This window comes from Sardina pilchardus, chromosome 4, assembly GCF_963854185.1.
Source record: "Sardina pilchardus chromosome 4, fSarPil1.1, whole genome shotgun sequence".
Taxonomy (NCBI): Eukaryota; Metazoa; Chordata; class Actinopteri; order Clupeiformes; family Clupeidae; genus Sardina; species Sardina pilchardus.
Window position 1 is genome coordinate 12,251,321 of NC_084997.1, and position 12,500 is coordinate 12,263,820.

The following is a 12,500-nucleotide window of genomic DNA, read 5'->3' on the forward strand; positions in this document are numbered from 1 at the left end:
ACGAAGGACACCAGGGACGACACCGGGATCTGCACAACCACATGGAGGCAGTTACGGCCCCGAGCTCACAGTAAAAAACCCTTGCGCCTTGTAAACCGGCTGGGTGAAAACATGACTCCGTTACTACCAAGCCACGCAGATGGCATCAATTAACACAAACAGACAAGCCTGTTATCCCAATGGCCAGTCAGACATGCGTAGATAATATCGTTCGTTATGAGATAAGAGCGATGCATGACATTCTTATCTCTGCGTTGAAACGTTAGTTTAAGTTTGAACATAGCCTTGTGAGAACATAACACTGATGGCAGGGGTTTCTATCTGAGGCTGCATTGGAACAGTGGATATACAGGACACAGGATCGCTTTATTTGCCAAATGTACAGAGGACACAGGAATTTGACTTTGTAATGCAGCACTTAATTACAAGAAAGAAGATAAGAAAAAGCAGTTAAAGGAAGTTCAAAGAATAAAAAGATGCCACACAAAATAAACAAGACAATAAATAGTAAATCCTGTATTCAGGTCATATTCAGGTTCTTGTCTCCATAAAGGGACTATGTGTAGAACTCAGTGGGATTCAAGTGTTCTTGAAAGCATGGACAGTACTATGCCAAGAGAGCCTCTGGCTGATAATCATGTTACATTTCTTCTCCCTCTGCTGCTATTTCTAGGTCCTTTTTTGAACATTTTTAAACCAAAAGAGTGACACGTCGCTCCTTCAACACTAGCGCTGAGTCTCCCTGCCACCCAAACCCTCGTGCTGAAGTCATGGCACGGCGCTCTGGCGCGCCCCCAGCCCGGTTTCAGAGCCTTGTCACTGGTCCTCCACTGGAGGCTGCGCCTAAATCAGACCTGACAGCCGAGTCTGCGAGGAGTAAGAAGAACCAGATGGAGGCGAAGGCCTCGGCTCCGACGAGGGGCCTCGCAACACACGCACGCACACGCGCGCCTGGCGTCGCGTAAATGTTTTATCGCACCGGCGTTGTCGTGGAGGCCTCCGCTGAGGAGCACGGAGGAGAAGGAGGTGAAGAGGAGGAAGAGGAGGAGGAGGAGGAGGAGGAGGAGGAGGAGAGGTCTGCGTGGGTCCGGTCATGGAACTAATCAAGCAAATGTCCAGCTTTGCGCCCAGTGTGGTTGGAGGTTAATGATACAGAGCCATAGCCTGGAGCATCTCATTAATAAGAACTGTGGTGGGAATGCGAACCATTGCGTGGCTGGATTTAAGCTGACAGACTGATCAGTGTACAGGGGATGAGATGCCGAGAAAAAGCATTTTTTGTTTGCGTGCCGTACCCTGAAGCGGTTGATGAGATCGTATCTGGTGAGCAGCTCGTAGACCATGAACTTGAGGGCGTGCTCGCTACTGGCTTCGTGGAGGGCGAAGACGTCAAACGTCCACTTGTCAACATCCTGCAAAACAACACAAATAAGACCACCTCCCCAAGGTTATCATTTGGCTGCGTCCCACACACACACACAGCAATCCACGCTAAGCCATTCTGACACAACAGCCGAGAAAAAGCTCTCTCTCTCTCTCTCTCTCTCTCTCCGTAGGGTGCCTTGGTGGGTGAAGAAGTTTTTTCCAGCAAGACTATAATTTCTTGAATTACAACATACAAAAAAAAACACCCTCTCACGTCTATAAAAGTTACCATGCACAACCACTTAAAGTCCAGATGCCACCTCACAGCTAGCCCCAGTGGTGCGAATGGAAACAATACCTTTAATGTCGTGATCACAGCAGGTGGGTAGGTCAGTCCGGCCATGTTGGACGTTCTTCTGTACATTCTGTTTACGAAAACACAAAGCTTTCGCTGATTTGGGAATAATGAGAGTGAGTGTGTGTGTAAAAAAACAGATGTCATTCAACACTGCAGTCTTTTCAAATATTCATCACTGCAGTCCACTCCAAAGCTTTCTGTGTTTTGCAGTCGTCATCAAGATTCCTACAGATACTAAAAGATTTAAATCTTAAAAGTCGTGCTCAGCTACAGTGACGCCGCAGAGACTCTGAAAGGTTACAGAAAGCAGTGGCTTGTCACAGGCAGTTTCGCCTGCACAGGACCTTTCCGTGGAAACACCAAATAGAGAGAGAAAAATAATAAACGGCAATAGAATAAAACCTGTGGCCCCTCCGAGGGGGGGCTGGGGGGGGGAAGACAGACTGGAGTCCCTTCAGCTCAAACTGTTATCACTAAAGCCGTCATTTACGCCTGCACACCCTCCCAGGACCCCAACCAGAAAAAAAAAGAGAAAAAAAAGATTTACAGAAAAAAAAGGCTCTGAGGGTTTCTGCGTAGAGCATTCTTTATGCATGAAAAACGCTTTGAGCTGCCCAGAACCGCCGCACGTTATAAAGTCAACGCGGGAGAGAGAGAGAGGGAGAGAGAGAGAGAGAGAGAGAGCGATGGCACAGAATGCACTGGAATAAAGAAGTGAGAGAGAGAGAGAAAGAGAGAGAGAATAGAGAGAGAGAGAGAATACTGTATTTGGATCTTTGGCTGCGGCAACAAAGCAAGGTGTGACACGCTGAGCCCAGCTCACTCGGGGCTTTCAAGTGTCTGCGTTCTGTTATTGTAGAGGGGGGAGATCATCTGGCTGACTAGACTTCACAGAGCTGGATAGGGGGGTGGGGGAGAGAGGGGGGGGGGTCGCTCGGCTCCCAGTCCAAGTACGTACTTCTCCTGTCAGCAAAATGGGGAATGTTTTTAATCACACTGAATGAGAGAAGAAGAGGTAGAAGAAAAGCTTAACCATCATCTTAAAAAATGAAAAGCTTTTTTTTCCCTCTCTCGGTTCATTGAGTACACCACATGGAAAAAAACGACTCATACGCGTGTAGTTACGCATCTCAAGCAACGATTAATCATCGACAGTATCAAAAAAAATAATGAACAGCATGGGGCCATTCATTCGAGTAGCCTTCTGCAAGTGGTCATAACGAACGCTCCACACAAAATGACAAATGGTTACTGACCAAGATACGAGGCACAGTGTTCTCATGTCATTTGCGATGAGCAACGCACCGCCATCCTGGAGGCTGGTATGCAACAGGTGTCGGTGACATTCGGCAACTGTTGCCATGGAAATGAGGGATACTGGCCTAAGCTCATCTGAGTGTGGGGAGGTGTGTGTGTGTGTGTGTGTGTGTGTGTGTGTGTGTGTGTGTGTGGGGAGGGGTGTGTGTGTGTGGGGGTTTATTACTGTGAAGTATTACTCAGATGTGAGAATGCATGCGAGGAGGAGCGGCAAGAACAAGAAGCCAAATTATCATTTCAAACAATAAATGTCAGATTCCAGGAAGACAGCCTTCACATAATGAGGCTCTTTATCTTCCCTCAGCATTGTTAAAGGGGGAGAGGGATTCCATTTAGACCACCGCTATCTGAGATTCAGCCTGGTCTAACTCCAATGTCCTTCTCTCTAGTTGTACACGTTTTTGTACAAACTCTTCACAATCTTGTAGGTTAATAGATCAGTAGATATATACCGTATTTTCCGGACTATAAGTCACACTTTTTTTCATAGTTTGGCTGGCCCTGCGACTTATAGTCAGGTGCGACTTATATATGAAATTTAACATGTTTTTGAATAATTCCAAAATGAAAGAGGAGTAAACATTACTGTCTACAGCTGTCTACAGCTACAGATGGGCGGCCATTCACGCCTTCTCATCATTAATATTAATCTTTTTGGCCTCTGTGTCTAGTTACAGCCTCTGTCTGTTCTTGGTCTTGGATTTTGTGAATACATTTCTAAATAAATGCGACTTATAGTCAGGTGCGACTTATATATGGCATTTTCCTCTTCATGAGGCATTTTTTGACTGGTGCGACTTATACTCCGGTGCGACTTATACTCCGGAAAATACGGTAGATAGATACGTAGATAGATAGATAGATAGATGAATCGAAACTTTAGGAGTTTGGGCATCCAGTTTGTATGACACATACAGAATAACATACGGAACACAGATTCGCTGACTGTGCGAACAAAATCGAAAGTTTAGGAGTTTGGGCATCCAGTTTGTATGACACATACAGAACAACATACGGAACACAGATTGGCTGACTGTGCGAACACTCTTGTTGACCCCTTGACGGTACTGTACCTCTCCACGAAGATTCCGGCCTGCACAGCGTGGACGATGCTGCGGAACCGCGGCTTCTCCTCGGGACGCCGCCGCACCACGCCCATCTTCCTGGTGAAGGTGGACGCCAGCCAGTCGCGCACCTCCAAGGGCACCGAGTCCGCCTGGATGTCGCTGAGCTCATCCTCCGTGTCCAGGAGCCGCCTGCGCGGGAGAAGGACGCACAGAGAGTCAGACCAACTGTCCTGTCCTGGTCAAAAAAATATCCTTACTGCAGCGGTAGTCATTTACAGTGATCTGACCACATTTCTATTTCTCAGACAGAACTCACAATTAAACAACATGACTTTTTAAAATGTTTTTAAAAACAGATATATAGCGTTTTTGGAATCAAACTCTTCAACATTTGTTTGTTGATTGTTGATTCTCAAGCAGTAATACTGTAAAAAGGTTTTCTTTACTCCCTTTTTCTTTTCTTTACTCATATATTTTGCCTCTTCTGCGTAAGTATCACCACCTGCGTGTAGAGATCCTCTTAGTCTGTTTACCTTGCATTATTATTCTGTCTGCTCTCTGTGAGTCACCACACATTCTTATAGTGCCTGACTGTGCAAATAAGGCTTTTTCTTTATGAAACTGTATCCCACTGCTGTAGGCACAGCTGGGGAGAATCTATCACCTGAATACAAAACAAAGTTTAAATACAGTGTGAGGAGAGAGATGGGTCTATCTGTGTTCTGCAGATCCAGAGACAGTTCCTTTCAAAGGGTGAGCATCAGAGATCTGTGAGAATGTTAGAGAGGAGCGAGCACGGAGAATGAGAAAGGCAGCGAGAGAGAGAGAGAGCATGAGAAAAAAAGAGAGAAAGAGAGAAGAGCAAGAGGATATGACAGGCAGAGTGAAGAGATAGAGTACAATAGAGAGAGAGAGAGAGAGAGAGAGAGAGAGAGAGAGAGTGGAGCGCTAGTGTAGTGTGGAGAGGAGATCGCTGGGCCGTGACAGCCGAGGACCCCTGCAGGCACGGTGGAGCGAGGGGCGCCTCCCGCTCTGCCTGAATGTAAATGTAATCATGGAGAGGGTGGATGGGCCACGCCGTCGCCGCAGAGAGCTTTTCCTCCATCATCCTCCACCCGCCCGCCCGCCCGGCCGCCCGCTCACTCGCCCGCTCATTCGCTCTCCCGCTAGGACGCTACTTTGGTTTGGCTTCTCCGAGTCGTGACTCAGCCTGGCCTGACACAACTCGATGGAAAGCAGAAACTCCAGAGAAAGCGCTTACAGTAATGCAAATGACAAAAGTGAAAAGTAAACAGTAACAGAGGAGGGGTGAAGAATGAGAGTAGGACAGTTTAAAAAAGAAAAGAAAATTTTCCAGGGAAAAGGGGTGAGAATCACAGTGGTTAATCAAGGCACGGCGATGTGCTTGTGTGTGTGTGTGTGTGTGTGTGTGTGTGTGTGTGTGTGTGTGTGTGTGTGTGTGTGTATATGTGTGTGTGTGTGTGTGTGTGTGTGTGTGCGCATGAGAGTGTGTGCATGTGTGTGTGTGTGTGTGTGTCTGTGTGTGTGTGTGTGTACGCAAAATTAGTATGCAGCAACAGGGGATTTTTATCACAGTGAACAATCGGTTACATTCTCCAATCTGTAAAATATGCCTCAGAAATGAGAACTGGCAACCGTGAAAATCACTGCTTGCGTCTGTCTGGGGAGGAACAAACTCCTGGAGCAGCCGAGAACATACGGTGGCATATCTGCCACATGCACCGTTTACTGAACGGGCCAGGTCTACGGGGAGGGTGTGCCACCTGCTCGACGGGCATGACTGACAGGCTACGCAAGGAGGCAGCACCATGTGGGGGTGTAGTGTATGGTGCCAGGCTGCGCTAACTAAAAAAGTGTGTTTATGGACAAGTGAAGAGAGTAAGTGGATGGACCAGTGGGGTAGAGAGAGAGAAAGAGAGAGAGTGGGGGAGAGAGAGAAATTGTGAAGAGGGAAGTGAGAGAGAGAGAGAGAGAGAAATGATGAAGAAGGAGGAGAGACAGAGAGATTATGAGGGAAGAGAGAGCAAGAGGCAAAATAGAAAGAGAGAGGGGGAGAGGAGTGTAAGAGATGGGGAGAGGAGCAAAAGACAGAGAGACAGGTAGACATGAAGGGAGAAGGAGAAAAGGAGAGTGAGAAAGAAAGAAAGAAAGAAAGAAAGAAAGAAAGAAAGAAAGAAAGAAAGAAAGAAAAAAGAGGTACAAACAGAAAGAGAGTAAGGGAGAGAGTGAAAGAGTGAAAGAGGGGGAGAACATGGCACTGATTACAGGGATGTAAAAACAGGCTGTCTGTCTGCTTATCGCCGTACTGCACATCTGACACTCTTTGGATCAGCCGCCACAGACTGGCTCTGGGATTACTGAGAGTCTGGGGCCCAGAGTCTCTCTGTGTGTGTGTGTGTGTGTGTGTGTGTGTGTGTGTGTGTGTGTTTTTGTGTGGACTAACAGAGGCAAGAGCAAGAAGCCAGCGGCACACACACTTGCGCGCGCACACACACACAGACACACACACACAAACACACACACGCACACACACACACTACAGTTCACGAGATCATCCAGAGAGCACCCTAGAGGTCATCACTCATCCTCCAAACCAAAGCATCTCCTCCGCGTCCACCTCTGTGTGTCGGCCGCCTCACACACTCACCAGCACCCTGGGGGAGAGAGAGTCTTCACAGCGAGAACAAAAAAGCACAAAAATCACACACACGCACACACACACACTGCAGGGGGCGTCTCTGCTCCTCCAAAACAAGAGAAGGAAAACAGCATTACACTTTCATTCTACCCCTCAGACGGGCGCACGTGTGTCACGCTGTTGGGGCACTCTTGGGCTAATGGCAGCTCACCGTGTCTCGTCGATGTACACCGCTTCCAGGACGGAGGCTGCATACTCGATGTTTTTCCTCAGGTCCACCACGTTCACCTCGCCCTTGTCCAGCTGCTTCACCAAGCATCTCAGTCTGTGGACACACAGAGAGAGAGAGAGAGAGAGAGAGAGAGAGAGACATATAAGAATAAGCATTTATACCTACATAATGTTTACAGTGCATTGTGCAAAAAGTGTAAGTGTAAAAAGTTAAACTGTGAATACTTTTGACAATTGATGAATTGTCATGCCAATAAAGCACATCTGAATTGAGAGAGAGAGAGCACAACAGAGAGTGTGTGTGTGAGAGAGAGAGAGAGAGAGAGAGAGAGAATGGAGAGAGAGAGAATGGGGGAGGTGGGTAAATTGAAGCTCTGGATACCTCCCATCTGGTAAACCAACACGTGCTATATTAGGCCAGCTTTTACATGTTGGTTGGTTTCCTTGGATACGACACATCAAGCATTACGTTCTATGAGCTAAACAGACTTCTTAATATAGTGCCAATGTGAAATGTCAGGACCAATATAATCCATCAGTTGCTCATAGCCTTCTACAAAACGAGGAAACGCGACAAGATAAGCATAAGATAAGTATTTAGTGTAAAGGAAAGTGGTAGACGTCAACACATCTTCGACACTCACTGGAGCTGTTTTGGGAAAGTTTACAGTCAGTCTTTCAACACTTAGTGTATTTATTCCAATGTAATAGCATACCAAGCATACGGAGTCACCCCCACCATGTACGACGCAGAACAGTGCGGAGTGAGGAGAGGTAATGCAGGGCCACATGGGTTGGGTAAATAATGTCATGACATGCTTGTAATTCATCCCTCTTTATCCAATCAAATGCCTCTATTTTGGGTGGCATAGTCAAACTCCATACAGTAAGATGATGGTCAATTGTAAACATTGGCACATTAGAGGAGTTGTGTGATGGTGTGTACAGTATATGGGGTGAAATAAGACGTTTGGCCTACCTAAAGCTACAAGCTACATCTCCCAGAAATGTAATTTCTTGTGTGTGTGTGTGTGTGTTGTGTGTGTGTGTGTGTGTGTGTGTGTGTGTGTGTGTGTGTGTGTGTGTGTGTGTGTGTGTGTGTGTGTGTGTGTGTGTGTGTGTGTGTGTGTGTGTGTGTGTGTGTGTGTGGGTGTAGAAGTGTGTAAATGTGCATATGTGTGTGCCGATAGGGAAAAGGTCCACATTTGGAAAAGTATGATACACCCTAATCTAATTGGGCAGGCTATGAAACATTCATCACAAACACATTTTACAGCTTTCTCCTTGTTTGTTCCTTGAGGATTTTCTCCTCCCCTTTTAGAGAACACACATACACATGCTCACACACACACACACACACACACACACACACACATACACACACACACACCCACAAGCACACACACACACACATGCGAACACACAAACAAGTTCTGAGTCCGTCTTCGCAGCCAGGCCTGTGTCCTTGGCGCGCCGATTAAACTTCGGCAAGGACGGCGTTTTTTCCATCAGCCCTCTCAAGGACTAAACTCTGTTTCTTATTCATGAACGCCGCGCACAACAAAAGGCCCACAAGGCGTCTTGAGTGGGCGGAGCTGTCAGAAACACTCCTCTGGCGGCTGGCATCTGCCCGGGTGGCATCTGCCCCGCGCCAGCCCTGACCCTCTTAGCCAATCAGAGGCCAAGGTCCCCCCTCTAACAGCCGGTCAGGAGGAGAGATGGGGTCCCCTCATCCTCTACATGTAATGAGGGTCTCAGGAGCATCTGAGGCTGTGGATCCCTAGCCCACGTCTACTGTCTAGCCTCTAGATACATCCTTATGTACTAACAAAGTCCTTTTAAAGCATATATAAGTGTCTCTGGTACTAACCAGTTCACAGGTAGTGCTTTCATGATTCTACAAAAGGGACTATGGAGTTATTATGGCATGTGCTGTATACGTAGATCAATGACATTTATTGAATCATTGACAGAATATATACATGAGCACTGGGGCTTTATTTGGAAGGGTGGTGGGGGTTTGGAACAAGCATCTCTGAACATTCATGACCACTCAGTGTCGCCACCCAACCGCAATCCTCCAGCGTTCCACAGAATTAGGCTGCATCAACCCAAGTGTATATTAAAAAAAAAAACAAGCGGAACCAAACATACACACACACACACACACACACACACACACACACACACACACACACAGCACACACACACACACACACACACACACACACTTGCACACACACACACACACACACACACACACACACACACACACACACACACACACACACACACACATACACACACACACACACGCACACACACACACACGCACACACACACAGACACAGAAGCGGAAACCATGTAATATCATGTTCCGTCAGTTCCATAGCAACAGGGTGTCACTTGTGCCTTCTGTGGCGCGGCTGTGCAGCCGACATGTGGCTCGCTGATAGCACTTACGCCCCAACACAAACTGTGGGAGGCTGGGGAGCCACGGGGGAGCTTAGCGCCGAGCCAGGAGCACAACAAGCGAGGAGCACCGACAAACGAGAACAAGAGAGCCGCGCTACGCCACGGCGGCGCTCGAAGAACACTACAAAGGCACGAGCGCAAACGATGACAGAACTCAAGAAGCCTGTGATGCGGTGGTGATAGCGATTCTGTATGCTCTTTGGTTAAAAACAACAAGACCTCTGGGGGAAAGGGAAGAGAAAAAAACAACGACAACAACAACAACAAAAAGCAAAACAAAACTATTCCCTCGAGTAGCATTCGAAGATATCTCTCACTACACGAGGGAAGTATTATCACAGAGGTCATGGTGTTATGACTCAAGAGGCACCATTGCCTGTGCGTGTGAGGCTGACTTTGGAATGAGTAATACCGACATATGGGGTCACAGTCCTGGAAGAGGTCAGAGTCAGTGTGTGTGTGTGTGTGTGTGTGTGTGTGTGTGTGTGTGTGTGTGTGTGTGTGTGTGTGCGTGTGTGTGTGTGCCTTATGTCAGTGAAAGTTAATATTTGTGTACGTGGCCAGATTTTCGATGATGCACGAGTCATGCACCTTGGTTCATTATGTGCTTTTTCCAGCCCTCCTCCACACACTCACACACACACACACACACACACACACACACCAAACCCCTCTGAGGATTCGACATGCCATCTGTCCACTTAATCCTCCCACGGACGATGCAAGTGCACCTACCCAACAAACAAAACAAAACCAAAAACACTCCGAGAAGGCAGCGCGGTGTGTTCACACACTGACGTTACACATTAACAGGTAAGCTCGACGTCACTGTCACCGAGCCGGTCACGAGACAATGGAGCCACACACACGAGCGAGCCGCCAGCCACTATGTCACCAGTGACCCACATCCATCTCTCGGGGGCCTATTTTTACCTGGTGTGTGTAGGGTGTCGGCCGTGACAGATGGAAGCCGTAGGGGTCGCGGGGAGTGATGGAGGAAAAGGTCACGGGGTTGATAAGACTCGGGATGGAAACACTGGGCAGTTTTTTCCCCCCTCTTGTGTTTGCTCATGACACGCTGGCCTGTGGAGTTCTGGGAGGAAGACACGGTGAAGGAGTGTGTGCTTGTGTGTGTGTGTGTGTGTGTGTGTATGGGTGTGAGTGTTTGTGTGCGTGTGTGTGAGTGTGTGTGTGTGTGTGTATGTGATTGTGTGTGTGTGTGTGTGCGTGCGTGTGTGTGCGCGCGTGTGTCTGTGTGTGTGTGACACTGTATGACATGGATGATTTATCATCCCTGTCTCCCTCTCCCTCTCCCTCTGTCTCCTTCTCATCTCTCTCTTAACCCTCCTGTTGTGTTCATTTCATGTTAATCAGTTTTGTGTTCCCGGTCAAAAATGACCGACCCCAGTATAGTTGATTGTAAATCCATAATTATACATATGTATTCACCTAATGTTGCTATGTATCTTTTAATTAGCTCAAGTCCTTGTGAACATTACATGTTTTAAAAGTTCTATTTGCTATTTCTGGCCTGTAGGCCTCATTGACCTGAGCTCATACAAGTCGTTTTTTTAGTAAAAATAGCATAATATATGCATTATTTTGGCTCTAATCAACATTAGAATAAATATATTGTGCTATTTATCATGGAATACTTCATGTTCAAATTTAAAAGGAACCTTTGTTTTGAAACCATTTCAAATTTCTAACAGTGGCACAAAATCACATCTTTTGTGTTCCCGGTCAAAAATGACCGACCCTATTTTAGTTGATTGTAAATCCATAATAAGACATATATTTATCTTATGTTGTTATGGATCTTTGAACTAGCTTAAGTTCTTGTGAACATTACATGTTTTAAAGTTCTATTTGCTATTTATGGCCTGTAGACCTCATTGACCTGAACTCATACAAGTCGTTTTTTATTAAAATTAGCATAACATATGCATTATTTTGGCTCTAATAAACATTCAGATAAAAATATTGGGTTATTATGTCACAGAGTGCATTATGTCCAAGTTTTAAAATAATATTTGTTTTGAAACCATTTCAATTTTTTCACAGTTGCACAAAATCATGCCTTTTCTGTTCCCGGTCAAAACTGACCGGTATGATTTTATTTGTAAAGAATGACCATTAATAGTCAATAGCCTGCCTTTTCTGAGCCACAACTGACAACAATCTCTTGAGTAGTTCTTTAATAAGCTGGCACAGGTCTCCTGAGGTATTTTGACCCATTCTTTCATTGCAAATTGTTCCATCTGCATAGTTTCCGAACATGGACATTCACTTTGAGCACCCGACACAGATTCTCAATTGGATTGAGGTTTGGGCTCTGTGTGGGCCACTCCAGGACCTGGGTTCTGGTATCCTTGAGCAACTGTTGGACCAATTTTGATGTATGCTTTGGATAATTATCTTGTTGGAAGACCCTGCAACGACCTACAGCTAAGAGCCAATTTCTGCATATTATACTTCAAAATTTTCATTTTCTTTTTTCATGATGCCATGCACCTGAGCAAGGTTCCCTGTGCCTGAGGCTGCGAAACAGCCCCACAGCATGATGCTCCCACCACCATGTTGAACTGTGGGGTTCAACTTAGGGTTGAAAGCATCTCCCTTTCTTCGCCAAACATAAACAACATCCATGTGCCCAAACAGTTCCAGATTAGTTTCATATGACCAAAGCACAGACTTCCAGAACTCATTTTTTATCTCTAAAATGCTCACGTGCAAATCTCAGTCTGATAGAGAGATAGATAGATAGATAGATAGATATATAGATAGATACTTTATAGATCCCCAAGGGGAAATTCAAAGTTGTGATGTGCCACTCTCTGAGTAAAGAGGTTCTTCTGAGACGATGGCCCTGAAGCCCACCATGATGAAAGTCCCCCAACTTTGTTACTTGAAATATCAACTCCAGAAGAGGCCAGGTCAGCAACAATCATCTTGGCAGATGTCCGGCCTTTTTGCTGACATCTCTGACTATTTTCCTCTCCAGAGTTCTTGAAATTTTGTGCTTACA

At 46.3% G+C, this 12,500-nt stretch overlaps 1 protein-coding gene across 2 annotated transcripts in view; it reads right to left on the bottom strand.

Annotated features, from left to right (window-relative positions):
- The window catches only part of pde1a (phosphodiesterase 1A, calmodulin-dependent), a 48,838-nt gene that overhangs the window by 8,064 nt on the left and 28,274 nt on the right, over nucleotides 1-12,500 (bottom strand). For both annotated transcript variants that reach the window (XM_062534191.1, XM_062534192.1), the window contains 5 exons: nucleotides 6,978-7,091; nucleotides 4,114-4,296; nucleotides 1,724-1,790; nucleotides 1,296-1,412; nucleotides 1-29 (listed from right to left, as the gene is read on the bottom strand). The exon at nucleotides 1-29 is cut by the window's left edge and continues 112 nt beyond it. In XM_062534191.1, coding sequence (XP_062390175.1) covers nucleotides 1-29; nucleotides 1,296-1,412; nucleotides 1,724-1,790; nucleotides 4,114-4,296; nucleotides 6,978-7,091 — 510 coding nt within the window. The remainder of the gene's footprint in view (nucleotides 30-1,295; nucleotides 1,413-1,723; nucleotides 1,791-4,113; nucleotides 4,297-6,977; nucleotides 7,092-12,500) is intronic.